This window comes from Melanotaenia boesemani, chromosome 21, assembly GCF_017639745.1.
Source record: "Melanotaenia boesemani isolate fMelBoe1 chromosome 21, fMelBoe1.pri, whole genome shotgun sequence".
Lineage (NCBI taxonomy): Eukaryota > Metazoa > Chordata > Actinopteri > Atheriniformes > Melanotaeniidae > Melanotaenia > Melanotaenia boesemani.
This window is the reverse complement of record NC_055702.1, coordinates 309,792-330,584: the sequence shown is the minus strand read 5'-3', so window position 1 is coordinate 330,584 and position 20,793 is coordinate 309,792. Positions and strand designations below refer to the sequence as shown.

The window sequence follows — 20,793 nt, the reverse complement described above, 5'->3', positions numbered from 1 at the left end:
GGATATGAATGCTGACATTTAGATTATTTAAGCTTCAAAAATAAATTTAAAGTTTAGTGTCCACACAAACAATACTTGTCAGCAATCAAAGCCTGTGGTTAAAGGAATGTTACTCTACTATAACACCAGCTCCCGCTCTATATATTGATGAAAATAACTTTTTGGATTATAAATGTAACAACAAAATTTTAAGACAACAAATGAACAAACGGGATTTTCCCTCTTCCTGTTAAAAAATACACTTCATTTAGAACGTTCCCAGAGATGGATGTAACTAAAGTAAGAACCAGGTTTTTCTCTTTTCCTTTACTACCAAAGATGAAAGAAGTACATTTTAAAACATTAAATGATATTTACCCATGTGGAGAATTTTTAATGGGAACAGCAATGAAAGTAACTTTTGTCAGAATGACGTAGAAACTCAGGAACATTCTACAGCTGCACGGTGGTTAAATCCCTTTGGGATAAAATTTCTGGATAGTTATCTATTAAGTTTGTGATACTTGCATTTGCTTATAATAATGTTCTGTTTGGGATTATTCATCTAAACAAAAACACTGAATTTCTGTGCAATAATATTTGAATTATTGGAAAATATTACATACACAAATATAGGTTTTTCAAGGTTTCTCCAGACTTTGTGGCTTTTAAAAATGACTTAAAGACCCTTTACACATCAGTTAAAACCCTGGAAAATGACAAAGCCTTAAGACTCTCCAAGTGCCCGCCCCCCCCCCCCTTTTTTTTTTTGTTTTTTTTTTACTTTGCTTCTATTGCTGTATGTTTATTTAATTTTAATTAGGTTTCATCTGTTTGATGTTATACTATTTGATTTTTGGCAATATTCATACATTTCAGTTTTTTTCTTTCATATGCTGTTTGGAGTTCTTGGAATTGTTATTCAATGTTTCTTATGCCTATTTGTCATTTTGAAAAAGTTTAATAAAAAAAAAAAAAAACTTCCTGTGTTTTACTTTTGTCTCATGTGCTCTTTAATCCTATTCTGGAGTCTCGGTACCACGATTTTGGATTGGTCTACAGGAGGCACTGTGACACACATATATATATATATATATATATATATATATATGTATATATATATAAAGTGGAATGAATTTAGGTTGGTGTAAGTCTTCATGTTTTTACGGTGCTGTTTTTGGAAAAGTCGGATCAGCTGATCTCAGAGAAGGATTGCGTTTGAGGGTGGAGCAGCACAGAGAGGAAGACCACGGTTAAAATCAGATCAGACGAAGGATCATAGAAACAACCATCTAGCCGGGTGGTGATGAAGATGAGGATCCCTGTCTCACAATGGTCAGCTTGACTTGCTTTAGTGGAAATACTTGGACTTTACCACTCGACAGTCATCAGAGAAGTAGATGGTTTCAGGTGAGCTGCTTACCTGGTTGTTATGAGGCATCCCATACAGCGCCTCCACCAGGTCTGCTGCTCGCTTCAACAGAACCTCCTGGAACAGAGGAAGAGGAGGTTAGTATTTTAGTGGACATTTGCGGTTTATTTACTTTAGTGTCTTTCTATGAGGCCAGATAACTGTCCAGTCAGATATGGTGGAAGGAGATGACTGCAGGACAAAGCATATGGATGAGGAAGTAAAGACCCTGCTTTGGCAGGATAATGCAGAACATACCGGAACACTAGAACCAGAAGGCTCTGCCCATTAAAACCTATGTTAAAAAATTTGAAGAAAAGTAGATTTTTTAGGAGTCACCTTCTTTTGAAGAATACATCTATAAAGCTGTTCTGAATAAAATCAGAGGTTTTTAAATGTTCTGTCTTCATTTTGTCTGTGAGAATAAGATCAATGAAGTTGTAAAAATGTACAAACACTCCTGATCAGATTGACTGATCTCCTCCATGAATACAGTGATGTGTTTCTGACAGTAAACTCAGCACATGATTAATAACCCAGAAATTTACCTTCAGATTTTCATAAAATTAGAACTTTATTGATTTATTGGTAAGACTGACGGGCTGGAACCGGTTCCATCTGCAGCTCGTCCCAACTGACACTCGTGTGTTTTTCTGTATGTAATCATGTGCCGGCAGAACAATGCTTCATTCAGTCTTTATCTTAATTAAACACTCTCTCTCTTCGTTAATCTGCTGCTTTTCATTACAAACTTCTTCAGGAGGCTTTTCAATTAACCCCACCCCCTCCATCCTCCTCTTCATCCATCATACATCCTCCTCTTCATCCAGCCATCTACAATCCTTTCATACATCCTTTTACTTTCTTCCTTTTTGTTCTTTTACTTCATACATCTATCTCTTCTCTTTCTTTTGTCTTGCTCTTTGAGCTCACATTCACATGACAATTAAAATCTGATAACTAGGAGTAATCAGATTACTCTAATAATTGCATCTGATGTGTTTGCATCCACTCCTGAAATGTGAAATTCCAAAAAGCCCTGGTTTACATTTTCCAATTTATCTTTGGATTTCTATCAGAGTATGTACGTAGTGACGTAACATGGCAATGCCCAAAGTCCTAGCCTGAGCTGCTAATGTGGGGGCCAATTGAGAGGCAATTAGCAAGACAACCCCCATAAAAAATTGTTCCTGCAGGGTTGCCAGTGTCCTCACCACTAGACGTAACATGAAGTGATGTCTGCAGGCCACAGAAGCTGCTCAGAAGGTGTAGCTCATTCAGGATGGTACATCAGTACTGCTGTGGTAAGGTTTGGTGAGTCATGGCCAGTATACCAGGAAACGGGCCAGTATACCAGGAGACGGGCCAGTATACCAGGAGATGGGCCAGTATACCAGGAGACGGACCAGTATACCAGGAGACTTGCCAGTATACCAGAAGACGGGCCAGTATACCAGGAGACCGGCCAGTATACCAGGAGACTGGCCAGTATACCAGGAGACGTACCAGTATACCAGGAGACCGGCCAGTATACCAGGAGACGGGCCAGTATACCAGGAGACCGGCCAGTATACCAGGAGACCGGCCAGTATACCAGGAGACCGGCCAGTATACCAGGAGACGGGCCAGTATACCAGGAGACCGGCCAGTATACCAGGAGACCGGCCAGTATACCAGGAGACGGGCCAGTATACCAGGAGACCGGCCAGTATACCAGGAGACCGGCCAGTATACCAGGAGACGGGCCAGTATACCAGGAGACCGGCCAGTATACCAGGAGACGGGCCAGTATACCAGGAGACCGGCCAGTATACCAGGAGACCGGCCAGTATACCAGGAATCTGGCCAGTATACCAGGAGACCGGCCAGTATACCGGGAGACGGACCAGTATACCAGGAGATGGGCCAGTATACCATTGCACATTTTTTATGTTTTTGGGTGTAATTTTATTTCTAGGCTAATGTAAACAATGTGACCTAAAGTACTCCTCATTTGTGATCTAAGTGCAAAAATGTGCACATTGAAATCCATTTACATTTTTCTGTTTTTGATCCTGCTCAAATATAAAGGATAAAACAGGATAGACTGTGTGGTCAGGGTAAGTTTCTTTCAGCTTTGCCTATTAGCCAAAGTCAAACCATTCCTTGGCCATAAGGACCTTGAAAAACAGTCCACGCCTTTATCAGTTCACACTTGGACTATTGCAACGCCTCTACGTTGGAGTAAACCAGCCCTCTCAGCACCATTACAGCTCAAGGAGAATGCAGCTGCCCGGCTCCTTACCACCACCCATAAACATGACCACATCACTCCTGTCCTGTACTCTCTACACTGGCTCCCATTTCAGTTCAGAATTCACTTTAAAATCCTTCTGTTTGTTTTCTTTTCCATCAATGGCCTTGCACCTCTTTATCTATGTGACATGCTGACCCCTCACCAGCCCAGTATAGCCCTGCGACCCACTGCGGACCTGGAGTTACACTCCATCAGGGACTTGGAGTTACGCTCCATCATGGACCCGGAGTTATGCTCCATCGTAGACCTGCAGTTACATTCCATCACGGACCTGGAGTTAAGCTTAATCGGGAACCTGGAGTTACGTTTCATTCTGCCGGAGGCGGGGACCCTGGTGGTCTGATCCTCGGCTGCAGAAGCTAGCTCTTGGGACGTGGAATGTCACCCCTCAGGAGCCTGAGCTGGTGCGCGAGGTTGAGCGGTTCCGGCTAGATATAATTGGACTCACCTCGAACCATGGCTTGGGCTCTGGAACAACTGTCCTTGAGAGGGGCTGGACCCTCTCCCATTCTGGAGTTGCTCCTGGTGAGAGGCGCTGAGCAGGTGTGGGCATGTCATGTTTGCTGCTCTGCTGTGCAGCTCTGCAATCAAGCTCATCTGCTCCACCAGCCCTGATTGCTCACTCTCCTCACCTGCTCCCTGCCCTACTTAAATACTCTCCAGTCTCTGCTTCCCTGCCAGAGGGTCAACTTACTAATGTTGTTCAGATCTAGAGTTGTTCTTGTTGTTTTCAGACCCCTGGTATTCGCTTCTACCTGTTTCCTGGATTTCTCTTGACTAACCCATGTCGGATGTTCCCTGACAAGTGTCAACCTGGATATCGAACCCTACCTGGACTTTTTGTGATCTCCGCTCTCTCTGGATAAGTAGTCTGCTTCACTCATCTGTGTATGACCCATGCCTGCCCATGACCATGTCTTTTGGATACTGGACTTAATTTTTCTTTTGCAGATTCTGGCACAACGCACCTGTTGGACTCATCCTCTTTCCATGACCACATCCCCTTTTTTCTGCAAAAACCTTATCCTGTTTAAACCTAAGATTTGTGTGTGGCTGAACTTCCTGGTCTTCAGGAGCTAATCATTACATGGGCATGCTCATTGCCCCCCAACTTGGTGCCTGTACGTTGGGGTTTGCCCCGGTGGACGAAAGGGTAGCCTCCCTCCGCCTTCAGGTGGGGGGACAGGTCCTGACTATTGCTTGTGCTTATGCACCAAACAGCACTTCAGAGTACCCACCCACTTTGGAGTCCTTGGAGGGGGTGTTGAAGAACACTCCTTCTCGGGACTCCCTCGTTCTGCTGGGGACTTCAATGCTCACTTGGGCAATGATAGCGAGACCTGGAGGGGCATGACTGGGAGGAATGGCCCCCATGATCTGAATTCGAGTGGTGTTTTGTTGTTGGACTTCTGTGCTCATCATGGATTGTCCATAACGAACACCTTGTTCAGGCATAACAGTGTCCACCTGTGCACCAGGACACTGTAGGCCACAGTTCGATGATCGACTTTGAAGTCATATCATCGGACTTGCGGCCGCATGTCTTGGACACTTGGATGAAGATGGGGGAAGAGCTGTCAACTGATCCTCACCTGGTGGTGAGTTGGTTCAGATGGTGGGGGAGGATGCCGGTCATGCCTGTCAGACCCAAGTGTGTTGTGAGGGTCTCATTGGAACGTCTGGCATAGTCCCCTGTCAGAAAGAGTTTCAACTCCTATCTCCGGCAGAGCTTCAACCATGTCCTGGGTGAGGTGGAAGACGTTGAGTCCAAGTGGGCTGTGTTCCGTGCCTCTATTGTTGAGGTGGCCAACAGCAGCTGTGGCCACAAGGCCATCGGTGCCTGTCGTGGTGGTAACCCCCGAACTCGTTGGTGGACACAGGCAATAAGGGATGCCGTCAAGCTGAAGAAGGACTCCTATTGGGCCTTTTTGGCCTGTGGGACTCTAGAGGCAGCTGATGGCAGACTAAGCAGAACGCAGCTTCGCCGGTCACTAAGGCAACTACTCTGGCATGGGAGGAGTTTGGAGAGGCCACGGAGAATGACTTCCAGACAGCTTTGAGGAGATTCTGGTCCACCATCCAGCAGCTCAGGAGGGGAAAGCAGTGCTCCATCAATACTGTGTACAGTGGGGATGGCAGACTGCTGACTTCGACTCGGGACGTTGTGAGGCGGTGGAGGGAATACTTTGAAGACCTTCTCAATCCCACCAACACATCTTCCGATGAGGAAGCAGATTCTGGGGACCCTGGTGGTGGCTCTCCCATTTCTAGGGCTGAGGTCACTGAGGTTGTTAAAAAGCTCCTCGGTGGCAAGGCCCCAGGAGTGGATGAGGTCTGCCCAGAGTTACTTAAGGCTCTGGATGTTGTAGGGCTCTCTCCAGGTCTCCAATAGGGTCCTGCCCCAAGTGTAGGAGTTCATGTATCTCGGGGTCTTGTTCAGGAGTGAGGGATGGATGGAGCGGCAGATCGACAGGCAGATCGGTGCGGCATCTGCAGTGATGCAGACTCTGCATCGGTCTGTCGTGGTGAAGAAGGAGCTGAGCCAAAAGGCAAAGCTCTCGATTTACCGGTCAATCTACGTCCCCACCCTCACCTATGGCCACGAGCTGTGGGTAGTGACCGAAAGAATAAGATTGCGAATACAAGCGGCGGAAATGAGTTTTCTCCGCAGGGTGGCCGGGCTCTCCCTTAGAGATATGGTGAGAAGCTAGGTGACCTCGGAGGGGCTCAGAATAGAGCTGTTGCTCCTCCACATTGAGAGGAGCCAGATGAGGTGGCTCGGGTATCTGGTTAGGATGCGTCCTGGACGCCTCCCTGGTGAGGTGTTCTGGGCACGTCCCACTGGGAGGAGACCCCGGGGAGACCCAGGACACACTGGACGGACGACATCTCTCGGCTGGCCTGGGAACGCCTCACGATCCCTCCGGATGAGCTGGTGAATATGGCCGGGGAGAGGGCAGTCTGGGTTTCCCTGCTTAGGCAGCTGCCCCACGACCCTCTGGATAAGTGGCAGAAGATGGATGGAGTTACGCTTCACTGTGGACCTGGAGTTTTGCTCCATCAGGGACCTGAAGTTACGCTATATAAAATGATGATGTCCTGAGTTAGATAAAATCACTAACATCGTTCACTGAGATTATTCTGCTTACAGAAAGAAAACAGTCCCTAGCTGTGTGTCCATTACCCAAAAATTGTCTACAACCTGAATATCGCAATAAAAAACCGGATGGAAACTGGTTGGAAATGGAAACACCTACATTTTGAAAAACCTATCAAATGTGCCCTAGGGGGTCACTCATCCAAGAACAGAATATTCTGGATTATTGAAGTGTTACTTGTTCTGTCCATTCTGAATGAGATCATATTTCTAACATCTGTTATACCTGAACCCCCTCAGGGCCCCTCATGTCCCGACCATTATGTCGTCGGCGTGATAACTCACAACAAGAATAATGATCAGAGTTTTGATGAGCATGATCAGTGTTACTTTCTTTTCTTCATCTATTCATCCCTTCTTTCTTTCTTTTCTCATGCTTTAAACTGTTCATTCTTTCATCCATCCTCTCCCGCTGTCTGTTTTATCTTATTTCCCTCTCTTCTCCTCTTTTCCTTCCTGTTTGTGTCTTCCTCTCCTCTCACATCATTTCTCAGATAATAAATAAATGTGATAAAGATGATTTACGGCTGGTTTAACGCTCTGTGACTGGCAGATCACCGTCTGAGAGGGAAGAGCTTTCTGTGGAGTAGCTCTCAGCCTCTGATCGCCTTTAATCTGCTCATTTATTCAGAAACATTCAAGTGTGTCGCGGCGTGTGAGGAGATTTATGCACTCGTACACGTGCACGCGTGCACACACACTGTTTATAGTGACAAATGAAAGCCTGATTATTACAAGTGTTTCCTTGTTACGCCGCCCGATGACAAGCACCTCTCTCTGTCTCTCACACACACATTAACAAGGTTACCACGGCGATAGAGCTGGAGGTTGGGATGTCATTGCTGAGGAGGAAACCAATTATTCTTTTAAGCCCTAGCACACACACACACATGCACACACACGCACACACACACAAACACACACACACAGATTCTCAGATTATGTCTCGGTAGCAGGAAACAAAGTCTAATCGACACGACGTGAAGAGTTAAAAACATTTAAGCCCCCCCACTGCATGCGGGAATGCGGCTCAGAGGTCCGGTCTGGTTAAACATGAGGGAACGCGGCTCAGAGGTCCGGTCTAGTTAAACATGCGGGAACGCGGCTCAGGGGTCCGGTCTGGTTAAACATGCGGGAACGCGGCTCAGGGGTCCGGTCTGGTTAAACATGCGGGAATGCGGCTCAGAGGTCCGGTCTGGTTAAACATGAGGGAACGAGGCTCAGAGGTCCGGTCTAGTTAAACATGCGGGAACGCGGCTCAGGGGTCCGGTCTGGTTAAACATGCGGGAACGCGGCTCAGGGGTCCGGTCTGGTTAAACATGCGGGAACGCGGCTCAGAGGTCCGGTCTAGTTAAACATGCGGGAACGCGGCTCAGGGGTCCGGTCTAGTTAAACATGCGGGAACGCGGCTCAGGGGTCCGGTCTAGTTAAACATGCGGGAACGCGGCTCAGGGGTCCGGTCTGGTTAAACAGGAGGGAACGCGGCTCAGGGGTCCGGTCTGGTTAAACATGCGGGAACGCGGCTCAGGGGTCCGGTCTGGTTAAACAGGAGGGAACGCGGCTCAGGGGTCCGGTCTGGTTAAACAGGAGGGAACGCGGCTCAGGGGTCCGGTCTGGTTAAACAGGAGGGAACGCGGCTCAGGGGTCCGGTCTAGTTAAACAGGAGGGAACGCGGCTCAGGGGTCCGGTCTGGTTAAACACGAGGGAACGCGGCTCAGGGGTCCGGTCTGGTTAAACAGGAGGGAACGCGGCTCAGGGGTCCGGTCTGGTTAAACATGAGGGAACGCGGCTCAGGGGTCCGGTCTGGTTAAACATGCGGGAACACGGCTCAGGGGTCCGGTCTGGTTAAACATGAGGGAACGCGGCTCAGGGGTCCGGTCTGGTTAAACAGGAGGGAACGCGGCTCAGGGGTCCGGTCAAGTTAAACATGCGGGAACGCGGCTCAGAGGTCCGGTCTAGTTAAACATGCGGGAACGCGGCTCAGGGGTCCGGTCTGGTTAAACATGCGGGAACGCGGCTCAGGGGTCCGGTCTGGTTAAACATGCGGGAACGCGGCTCAGAGGTCCGGTCTAGTTAAACATGCGGGAACGCGGCTCAGAGGTCCGGTCTAGTTAAACATGCGGGAACGCGGCTCAGGGGTCCGGTCTAGTTAAACATGCGGGAACGCGGCTCAGGGGTCCGGTCTAGTTAAACATGCGGTAACGCGGCTCAGAGGTCCGGTCTAGTTAAACATGCGGGAACGCGGCTCAGGGGTCCGGTCTGGTTAAACAGGAGGGAAGGCGGCTCAGGGGTCCGGTCTGGTTAAACACGAGGGAACGCGGCTCAGGGGTCCGGTCTGGTTAAACAGGAGGGAACGCGGCTCAGGGGTCCGGTCTAGTTAAACATGAGGGAACGCGGCTCAGGGGTCCGGTCTGGTTAAACATGCGGGAACGCGACTCAGAGGTCCGGTCTAGTTAAACATGCGGGAACGCGGCTCAGAGGTCCGGTCTAGTTAAACATGCGGGAACGCGGCTCAGGGGTCCGGTCTAGTTAAACATGCGGGAACGCGGCTCAGGGGTCCGGTCTAGTTAAACATGCGGTAACGCGGCTCAGAGGTCCGGTCTAGTTAAACATGCGGGAACGCGGCTCAGGGGTCCGGTCTGGTTAAACAGGAGGGAACGCGGCTCAGGGGTCCGGTCTGGTTAAACACGAGGGAACGCGGCTCAGGGGTCCGGTCTGGTTAAACAGGAGGGAACGCGGCTCAGGGGTCCGGTCTAGTTAAACATGAGGGAACGCGGCTCAGGGGTCCGGTCTGGTTAAACAGGAGGGAACGCGGCTCAGGGGTCCGGTCTAGTTAAACATGAGGGAACGCGGCTCAGGGGTCCGGTCTGGTTAAACATGAGGGAACGCGGCTCAGAGGTCCGGTCTGGTTAAACAGGAGGGAACGCGGCTCAGGGGTCCGGTCTGGTTAAACATGAGGGAACGCGGCTCGGAGGTCCAGTCTGGTTAAACAAAATAACTGTGGCAGGAAAACATGGACTCACTAAAATGAAAACAAAAACAGATTTTAGAGTTTATAGAAATCAGATAAGACATGCACTGATGATGTGCATGTGTGTGTGTATGCGCGTTAGTGTTTGTGTGTGCCAATCTTCTTTCTTGCCACATGACTGCACTCACTGATTACCTGATTTGACTGTTTCAACCCCTTTGTTTGCCAATACGCTTTACACACACACACACACACACACACACACACACACACACACACACACACACACACACACACACACACACACACACTGTGCATGCTGGATTCAATCATCTGATGTGTGTGTGTGTTAAATCTGTCCTGTTGATGTGTGTGACTGATATCTAACGATGATGAATGTCGACGTAGGTCATTTACATAGAAACAGCTTTGACTCTGACCTGAACCGGTCCTCACAGAGATGTTAAACAGCACCTCTAACATGGCCTCTGACCACCTGCTCTGTCTAATTTGGATCTACTCCCCTTGTAATCTGTTTCTAGCTCCATTTAATCCCAAATCTAAAGCAGAAAGAGGAGGCAGAAACATAATCTTCATCGTCAATGATGGACAGTGAACAAAAATACATAACAACTCAACTTCTATACAAACTATTTTAACATGTTAAAACAGGGGTCGGCAACCATTTCCGGGGCATAAACACAGCCACCGCAGTGTTATGACGGCCATCGCTTTATTTGTGGCCTGACTTCTTAGGTCTGAGTGACAGCTCCGTAGGGCTGGGCATTGCGCATCGATTGGAATCAACTTATTTTCCAATTCTCCCAAAATCGCTCAAATTTTTAAATTCGATTTATAATTTCGATACCCGGTCCGCCGACTGGAAGACAAAGCCACCAAACACCAATAAAGAAGAATCCACCGGATGTGTTTGCTACACTTGGCTAAACTTGTAAGTGATTGGCATGAATGACAGCCTAAAGTCACAGACTTGCATGCATTCTGCACTAGTTAATCATTTATTTACTGAAGGGCTTTGTAATTTTGTTGTACTTGTTGCAATGACAATAAATTCTATTTTATTCTGTTCATGAAAGCATTTTTTGAGTTATTACCAGAAAGTTAACTCCACTATATGGATGTAATAAAATTCCTGGTATGTTGGAAATGTTTTTATATTTTGTGTCATAATTTAACTTTGCATTATAGTTGATAATGTCAACTCAGGAAGAAAATTTTAAACTGGCAATCCATGTCACAAACGTTGCTGGCCCCTCTGTTAAAGTGTGAATTTAAACAGTGAGGCTCTGCCCTCTCTACAGCTGACCAATCACATGCAGGCTATGTTGGCGCTGCAGGCTATGTTGGCGCTGCAGGCTACGTTGACGCTGCAGGCTACGTTGATGCCGCAGGCTATGTTGACGCTGCAGGCTATGTTGATGCTGCAGGCTACGTTGACGCTGCAGGCTACGTTGACGCTGCAGGCTACGTTGACGCTGCAGGCTATGTTGATGCTGCAGGCTACGTTGACGCTGCAGGCTACGTTGATGCTGAAGGCTACGTTGACGCTGCAGGCTACATTGATGCTGCAGGCTACGTTGACGCTGCAGGCTACGTTGATGCTGCAGGCTACGTTGATGCTGCAGGCTACGTTGATGCTGCAGGCTACATTGACGCTGCAGGCTACGTTGATGCTGCAGGCTACGTTGATGCTGCAGGTTACTTTCAGGCTGCAGGCTACGTTGACGCTGCAGGCTACGTTGACGCTGCAGGCAACGTTGATGCTGCAGGCTAGGTTGATGCTACAGGTTACTTTCACGCTGCAGGCTACGCTGACGCTGCAGGCTACGCAGGCTAATTTAACGCTGTAGGCCACGTTGACGCTGCAGACTACTTTTACGCTGCAGGCTACGTTGACGCTGCAGCCTATGTTGACGCTGCAGGCTACGTTGACGCTGCAGCCTATGTTGACGCTGCAGACTACGTTGATGCTGCAGGCTACGTTGACGCTGCAGGCAACGTTGACGCTGCAGGCAACGTTGACGCTGCAGGCAACGTTGATGCTGCAGGCTAGGTTGATGCTACAGGTTACTTTCACGCTGCAGGCTACGCTGACGCTGCAGGCTACGCGGGCTAATTTAACGCTGTAGGCCACGTTGACGCTGCAGCCTATGTTGACGCTGCAGGCTACGTTGACGCTGCAGCCTATGTTGACGCTGCAGACTACGTTGATGCTGCAGGCTACGTTGACGCTGCAGGCAAAGTTGACGCTGCAGCCTATGTTGACGCTGCAGGCAAAGTTGACGCTGCAGGCTACGTTGACGCTGCAGCCTATGTTGACGCTGCAGGCTACGTTGACGCTGCAGCCTATGTTGACGCTGCAGACTACGTTGATGCTGCAGGCTACGTTGACGCTGCAGGCAACGTTGACGCTGCAGGCAACGTTGACGCTGCAGGCAACGTTGATGCTGCAGGCTAGGTTGATGCTACAGGTTACTTTCACGCTGCAGGCTACGCTGACGCTGCAGGCTACGCGGGCTAATTTAACGCTGTAGGCCACGTTGACGCTGCAGCCTATGTTGACGCTGCAGGCTACGTTGACGCTGCAGCCTATGTTGACGCTGCAGACTACGTTGATGCTGCAGGCTACGTTGACGCTGCAGGCAAAGTTGACGCTGCAGCCTATGTTGACGCTGCAGGCAAAGTTGACGCTGCAGGCTACGTTGACGCTTCAGGCTAAGTTGACGCTGCAGGCTACGTTGATGCTGCAGGTCAAGTTCACGCTTCGCCCAACTGATGTTTCTAATAGGCATCAAAATGAAGAGGGATAAACCGTCTGTAGTGTCATATATTTCTGAAACTGAAGAGATGTTTTATCTATTAGAGACACACATGAAGATGAAAATCAGGCATCTAACAGTACTGATGGTGCCTTGTGGTGGTTTCGATAGATAACCTCATCACAGAACAGCACACACACAGTGATGTTGTCTACAATCTACAATCTAGTCCTCTGAGACAGAAACCTCGCACGAACAAACGTGAGCTAATCAAAACAAAAAAGAACCATGGCAGCAACCGGAAAACCTGTGGTATGATGTGTGTTCAGAGCAAATTCATCCCGATAATCGGCTCCGAAGCGTGTTGTGGCTGACAATCAGAAATTAATTAACATGTTCAATATTTATGACCATGTGTTTCCTGCCATTGTTTGTCTTTGTTTTTGTTAGATCACAATTGATGACGTGAGGTGTCCGGTTCAGAGGACGAGATTGTAGATCAGTGGGAGGGCAGCATCACACCGTACCATCAACACTGTTAAATGTCTGATTTTTACCTTCATCTGTAAGGTCTCTAGCAGATAAAACATCTCTTCAGATTTAGAAAATCATGTGTGGACCCGTATTTTGCCTGACAGATGACACTTTTTCAGTATAAAAGCAAACTTGAGGAGGAGGCGTGAGACCGGGCAGCCGTGCGTGGGTCAACAACAGAATCAGCTCTCAGGTAAGCGTCCAAACTGACCTGAACAAGCCCAGGGATACATGCAATGTGTCCTTTATCCACTGTCGTTTTTTGAAAGGGTTTCTAGTCAGAAGGTAAAACCTGTACACGTCGGATCTCAGGCCCGGTTCAGAGATCTGTGGGACTGCTTGTCCAGGATTATTTCCAGTTATTAGGGGACTGCAGTTGGCTGCACGCTGAGCACAAGGCAGCGTGGGTAATTGAATAAAACCATTTCAGATGAATTATTAAAGACGTGATGGGATGTGGTTTTCATTATGGAGCTAACAGCATGTCAGCTCAGATCAGACAGAAAACACACTGCAGAGATCCTCTTTGAAGCGCTGCATGTCTGTAGACTCACACCTTCATTAAACTACAGATTTAACTGCTCCCACACGTGCACTCTGAAGCTTTTACATGCACTTTTATCTTACCCTGGTCTAGAAACCAGGAAACTCTGGCCTGCAAATCTGATCCAGGTTCAATCTGAAAACATCAGACTAATGACCATTCCTTGGACGAACCAGATGACATTTTCCCGTTCCGCACAGCGCAGTGTGGTAGGGCAGTTGCAGCAAAAGTAAAAGACCCTTCCCCCCCGTAATGCACTTTCTTTCCCCCTTTTTGCACATACACACACTTTCCACTGGGACTTTTGGACATTTTATTTGGAGGCCTTAAGGACTTTTGCAGACTTTAGACACTTTCACCCACAGGAAGTGGATTCGGTGCTGGATGGTGAAAGACATATTTCAAAACGAGGGTTTTGTTGCAATGAAAAGCTGTAATCCATGTTTTGTGAAGTATGTTATTGCAGTTGAGACTGTTCTTTTGGATTAAGCCTGATCTGTACAGTTAGAAGGGTGCACCCTGGTAGGATTTTATAGTCACTCCTTGAGTGTGAAAGGGAGTTGATTATTGACTGCTGGTACCAAAAAGGATTTTGACTTGAAACATTTTTTCAGCTTCTTTTTTATTTTCTTTTTGTAAATTTTTCAATTTTCTGTTAAAAAATATACAACCCGGGAATTTCACAAATTTAAACATGTGTACGAGTCTCATTCTCGTCACTTCTCCTATAAGTAGTCGAGCCTTTGGCCCAATCATTTAGGTTCCTTAACTTTTGGTGGAATTTAACCTAAGTGGGTAGCTCTGTAGTAACAGGGCTGTTACACAAGCACCACACATTGGTTTTTAGCAATCTGCCTGCTTTATGCATCTAATTTATAGACCACCCAAGCCTCCCCCCTTCTTCATTACGGTATTTTCTGATCTTTTATCTTCTGTACACATTAAATACAACAAAATTTTAATGACTGATGATTTTAACTTACACGTCAATGACTCTAAGCCCTATGCGAATGAGTTTTTAAACAGTATGGGTTTTAAACGGCATGTAATACAGCTTGCTCACAACAGAGGACCCATCCTGGACCTGGTCCTAACCTATGGTCTGTCCACTGTGTCATCTGTTGTTGACCTGGTTGTGTCAGACCACTACTGTGTCTTTTTTAACATCCTTCTCAGTGTGAGAAATCTGGATGTCCTTTTCCTTTTAAAATCACTGCATGGCCTTAGATATCTTCCAGGTTGTAAACATGTCTCTGCTTTCAGGCGTCTTCCCTCAGACCCTAAAAACAGCCATCATTCAGCCACTACTGAAAAAGAAAAACCTAGACTCATCCCTCATGAGCAGCTACAGGCCGATACCAAACCTCCCGTTTCTTCCGGCAGCTACACAACTTCCTGACACTAAATAAATGTTCTGATGTCGACCAGTCAGGTTTTCAGCCACACCACAGCACTGAGATGCTCTAGTTCAGGTCTTTAATGACATCTGCCTGAGCACAGATAGCGGGAACGTTTCAGTCCTGGTACTGCTGGATCTCAGTGCTGCATTTAACTCAGTCGACCAGAACATCTCACTAGACCAGCTGGAAAACTGGGTCGGACTTTCTGGTTCTGCAGTTAACTGGTTTGAGTCCTATTTAAAAGACAGGGACTACTTTGTGTCTATAGGTAACTATAAATCTGAGCGAACCTAAATAACCTGTGGAGTTCCCCAAGGCTCCATCCTGGAGCCACTGCTGTTCAACATCTACATGCTGCCACTCGCTCACATTATGGAAACAACTAAACATGTTACCACAGTTATGCTGATGACACACACATCTACATAACCATCTCACCAGGAGACTACAGTCCGATCCAGACTCTGATCACCTGCATGGATCAGATTAAAGATCAGATGGGCCAGAACTTCCTTCAGTTACATGAAGACTAAACTGAAATAACAGGTTTTGGAGCCAAAGAAGAAAAATTAAAAGTCAGTTCTCAGCTTCAAACAGCAAAGTTCAAAACACCCAACCAAGCCAGAAACCTGGGAGTAGTCCTGGACTCAGTTCTGGGAGCAGTCCTGGACTCAGACATGGGAATAGTCCTGCACTCAGACCTGGTAGTAGTCCTGGACTCAGACCTGGATTTTAGCAGTTATATTAAAACAGCTGTGAAGTCGCCCTGTTATCACCTAAAGAACATCTGGAGGATTAAAGGACTGATGACTGGACTACTGTAATGCTGTCCTCACAGGCCTCCCTAAAAAGTTAATCAGACACCTGCAGTTAGTCCAGAACGCTGCTGCTCCAGTCCTCGCTAAGACCAGGAAAGTAGATCCTAGAACTCCAGGCCTCACTGAGACCAGGAAAGTAGATCCTAGAACTCCAGTCCTCACTAAGACCAGGAAAGTAGATCCTAGAACTCCAGTCCTCACTGAGGCCAGGAAAGTAGATCCTAGAACTCCAGTCCTCACTGAGACCAGGAAAGTAGATCCTAGAACTCCAGTCCTCACTAAGACCAGGAAAGTAGATCCTAGACCTCCAGTCCTCACTAAGACCAGGAAAATAGATCCTAGAATTCCAGTTCTCACTAAGACCAGGAAAGTAGGTCCTAGAACTCCAGTCCTCACTGAGACCAGGAAAGTAGATCCTAGAACTCCAGTCCTCACTGAGACCAGGAAAGTAGATCCTAGAACTCCAGTCCTCACTGAGGCCAGGAAAGTAGATCCTAGAACTCCAGTCCTCACTGAGACCAGGAAAGTAGATCCTAGAACTCCAGTCCTCACTAAGACCAGGAAAGTAGATCCTAGACCTCCAGTCCTCACTAAGACCAGGAAAATAGATCCTAGAATTCCAGTTCTCACTAAGACCAGCAAAGTAGATCCTAGAACTCCATTCCTCAGATCTTTACACTGGCTTCCTGCTGCTAGTTTACAAAGACCAGAATGGTTAAGGACCAGAACCCATTAAAGATCTTCTGGTTGGTTATGAAGCAACCAGATCCCTGAGGTCATCAGGGTCAGGCCTACTTTCTGTTCCTAGAGTCAGAACTAAACGTGGAGAGGCAGCGTTCAGCTTTATTCTCCTCACATGTGGAACAACCTTCCAGAAACCTGCAGGTCTGCTGACTCAGCAGTTTTACTTCAGGGTTAAAACTTTGTTTCTGATTGTTTTGATTTTTGATTGTTTTTAGTGCAGATATTCCTGCTTCCTGCTTCCGCTGTGATGCTTTTATGTGTGTGTGTGTGTGTGTGTGCATGTTTGTGTGTGTGTGTGTGTGAATGTGTGTGTGTGTGTGTGAGAGAGAGAGTAGGTGTGGATCTTTTTTTGCTGTTTTATGTTCTATTTGTAAACATTCTTTTGTGTATAATGTAAAGCACTTAATGCTACTTGAAACGTATGAAACGTGGTTAATAAATAAAATTTCAACCCCTGGTATGTTTCTCATCAACTGCAAACAACCAGAAAATTTGGCCTGTTTTCTGCAGAAGAGCCAGAGCTTTCCAGACGTCACTGTCAGCTGTTCTCAAACATCTGCTGAAGCCTCAACAGACTCAAAGCGCACCTTGTTCTGGCTTCTCTGCTTTTCTGTGGATCCAGTCTGACGAATCATACGGAAAAACTTGTGTTTGTGTTGTGTATCTGCCAGTGTCATACCTTAGGCAATCTCTCTGGGTCTCCAGGGTGACGAGGGATGACCTTCTGTAACCTCTGGAAGCCATAATCAATGGTAGGCTCATTGAGTGCTGAGGAAGAAGATGTCAAAGGTCACTTTTCTTCATATAGATCATGTTCACTTCATAATCAAAGTTTCATCCTGAAAGACTTTTATGGCAATGAAAACCTCATCCTTAGATGAAGATAATAATAATAAATAATAATACATTTTATTTTAATTATTTTCAGGACACCCAAGGACGCTGTACAAACAAATAATAAAACATTAACAGTACAGGAGAGGCACACATATACAACACAATCTAAAAACCTAAACATAAAGGGCAGAGTGGCGAGGATGTGATTGAAAATAATGTTACAGAGAGTATGCTGTTCTGAAAAGATGAGTTTTGAGTTTGGAGATGAAGGTGAGGAGAGAGTCGGTATTTCGGAGGTCAGGAGGAAGTGTGTTCCAGAGCTGACTCTGCTCCCCATGGTGCTGAGACGGGCAGGAGGGACAGAGAGATGGATAGAAGAGGAGGAGCGAAGACATCTGAGAGGTAAGGGGGTGAGAGTTTATGTATGGATTTGTATGTATGGAGGAGGATCTTGTATTCTATCCTGTACTTGATGGGAAGCCAGTGGAGTTCTTGCAGGATGGGAGTGATGTGATGAAAGGAGGGAGTTCTGGTGATGATGCTGACAGCAGAGTTCTGAACCATTTGGAGTTTCTGAAGGGATTTTTGTGAGAGGCCAAAGAGGAGAGAGTTACAGTAATCCAGGCGGGAGGTGACAAGGCTGATGGAGGTGGTGTGGGGGGTGAGGGAGGGGAGAAGACGGTTGATATTGTGCAGATGGAAATAAGCTGAGAGGATGATGTTATTGATGTGTGAGGTGAATGATAAGGTGCTGTCGAGGATGACACTCAGACTCTTGACCTGAGGGGAAACTGAGGCGCTGTTGATGGTGAGGGAGAAACTATTAACTTTGGAAAGGGTGGATTTGGTGCCAATGAGGAGAATTTCAGTTTTATTACTGTTCAGTTTTAGGAAGTTGGTGGTGAACCAGGATTTTATTCCAGGAGACAGGTAGAGAGGGAGGTAGGTGGGAGCGTGGAATTTGGTTTACAGGACAGGTAGAGCTGGGTGTCATCCGCGTAACAGTGGAAATAGATATTGAATTTGCGGAAGATGAGGACAAGGGGGAGGAGAAGAGAATAGCGGTGAATAGAAGAGGCCCTAGGACAGAACCTTGGAGCACACCATTGGAGACTGGGGAGGGGTTGGAAGTGAAATATTTGAGTTTGATGAACTGAGTGCGGCCATTGAGATAAGACTGGAACCAGAGAAGGGGAGTGTAAGTGACACCGAGTGAGGAGAGTCCACTGAGGAGGATGGAATGGGATATGGTGTCGAAAGCAGCACTTAAGTCAAGGAGGACGAGAATGGAGAGAAAACCAGAGTCAGCTGCAAGGAGAAGGTCATTGGTAATTTTAATAAGGGCTGTTTCTGTGCTGTGACGGGGGCGAAAACCAGATTGAAAAGGCTCATAGAGATTATTGTTGGATAAATGGGAATGAAGTTGAGAAGCGACTGTTTTTTCCAGGATCTTAGACAGAAAGGGCAGATTGGAGATAGGACGGAGGTTATTGAAGTCATTGGGATCTGACCCAGATTTTTTCAGAATGGGGGTGATTGAAGCAGTTTTGAAGGAAGATGGAACAACACCAGTAGAAAGGGAGGAGTGAATAATGGCAGTTATGAGGGGAAGCAGAGAGGGGAGTGAGGATTTGACAAGAAGTGTGGGCATGGGATCAAGGTGGCATGTAGAGGGCTTAGATTTTAGGATGAGGCCGGTAATCTCAGATGGATCAGGGAGTAGAAAATGAGAAAAGGGTACAGTCTGCATGACTGGGTCAGGTGTGTGGGGAGACATAGAGTCGGAGCAGAGGTGTTGGTGGATGTTGGAGATTTTCTGGGTGAAGAATAACAACAGAGAATTGCAAGTGTCAGTGGAGTAGAGATGGGGTGGCAGAGAGTGGGGGGGTTGAAAATGTGCAGTAGAGAGAAAAGGGTTTTAGGTCGTTAGTGGGTGGTCAACTGTGGGGAGGTCTGTTTTGACCACTAGATGGCAGTACTTGTCACACTGACAGCCGTCTGCAGTCTGAGGTAGGTCATCGTGTTTTAACTTTTAGCTGACTTGTTTTTAGACAACCCACTGTCAACTTTATTTTATTTCTTCACTCTGGTTTGGGGGCTTTGCTGCTAAAGTAGTTTCTCCCTGTATACTGAATTCCTTTCAAGACTTGAGTATCTATGGCAACAGAAAAGTAGCTACCAGCAGGACCAACTGATGAAGCTCCACCAATGCAGTTTCTATAGAACTTATTCCAATTTAGGGTTGCAGGAAAGCTAGTCTATCTCAGCATTTAACAGTAGAGAAGCAGGGTACACCTGAACAGGTAACCAGTCCATCACAGGGCCTGATTAAACTCTCCTAAACCAAAATAATGGGTAAAGCAAGAAAATCCAACATGAGCTGAAGAGGATGACGCAGAAAAGCAGAGGAATAGGGCGAAATTTAAACCTTTTATTCCAACCGTTCTGACATATATTATACATACAACACAGCACCTAATTTCTGCAGAGGAAGAGGAAGGATGCAGAGGAAGAGGAGGGATGCAGAGGAAGAGGAGGGATGCAGAGGAAGAAGAAGGATGCAGATGAAGAGGAAGAAGCAGTGAGTTCCAATCAGCATCTGGTCTGAGACCTGACTGGACTTCTGTAAATTATTTATTTTGACGGGCATGTTGTCCTGTTAGAGATTGTGCACATTGTGCATTTTTATTTTACTTTTTGTATAAATAAATAAATAAATAAAAAGTTATGAACAAACAAAAAATATATTTGTCTAGTTTAAAGGACTTTGTCCAACCTTTGGCACCTCTCCATTTAGATAATTATGTGAATTATTATGAAATAAACTGCTGATTTTCTTGTTTTTGTGTGCTTTACTGCTCGTTTTAGCAGTTTATTTAGTTAGTATGGACAGGTTCTGAAAATATGGAATATAAGGGTTGCATTGATGTATAGCAAATTAAAGGAAACTACAGCATGCAAACATGTGAAAATGGAAGGTCTTAGAGAGTTAAAGCCAGCATCGTGCCTGCAGAACTCACAACCAGGTTGCAGGTGTAATGATGAAAACATGGCTGCCGTCCTGGTTGCAGGTGTTTGACCAGCATCATACAGTCAGATGAGTTCATGAGGAGGTTCTGGACCAGAATTAAGATGTAACGGCCCAGAAACAACAGCAGAGGGGATGAAGCTGATGATGAGCCGGATCCGGGCTAATGATGAGCCGGATCTGGCAGCTTAGTCTTCTTCGACATGAAGAAACTAAAAACACACTCGTCTCTGAACCAGTGTGTGTGGGGTTTTTTTTCTTCAAATGTGTTTATTTGAAAAGGCCATATTGCAC

At 46.7% G+C, this 20,793-nt stretch overlaps 1 protein-coding gene across 7 annotated transcripts in view; it reads right to left on the bottom strand.

Annotated features, from left to right (window-relative positions):
* Window positions 1–20,793, bottom strand: part of LOC121632755 (transcription factor COE3-like) — a 76,372-nt gene that overhangs the window by 17,893 nt on the left and 37,686 nt on the right. For all 7 annotated transcript variants that reach the window (XM_041974479.1, XM_041974480.1, XM_041974473.1 and 4 more), the window contains 2 exons: window positions 17,314–17,402; window positions 1,403–1,468 (listed from right to left, as the gene is read on the bottom strand). In XM_041974479.1, coding sequence (XP_041830413.1) covers window positions 1,403–1,468; window positions 17,314–17,402 — 155 coding nt within the window. The remainder of the gene's footprint in view (window positions 1–1,402; window positions 1,469–17,313; window positions 17,403–20,793) is intronic.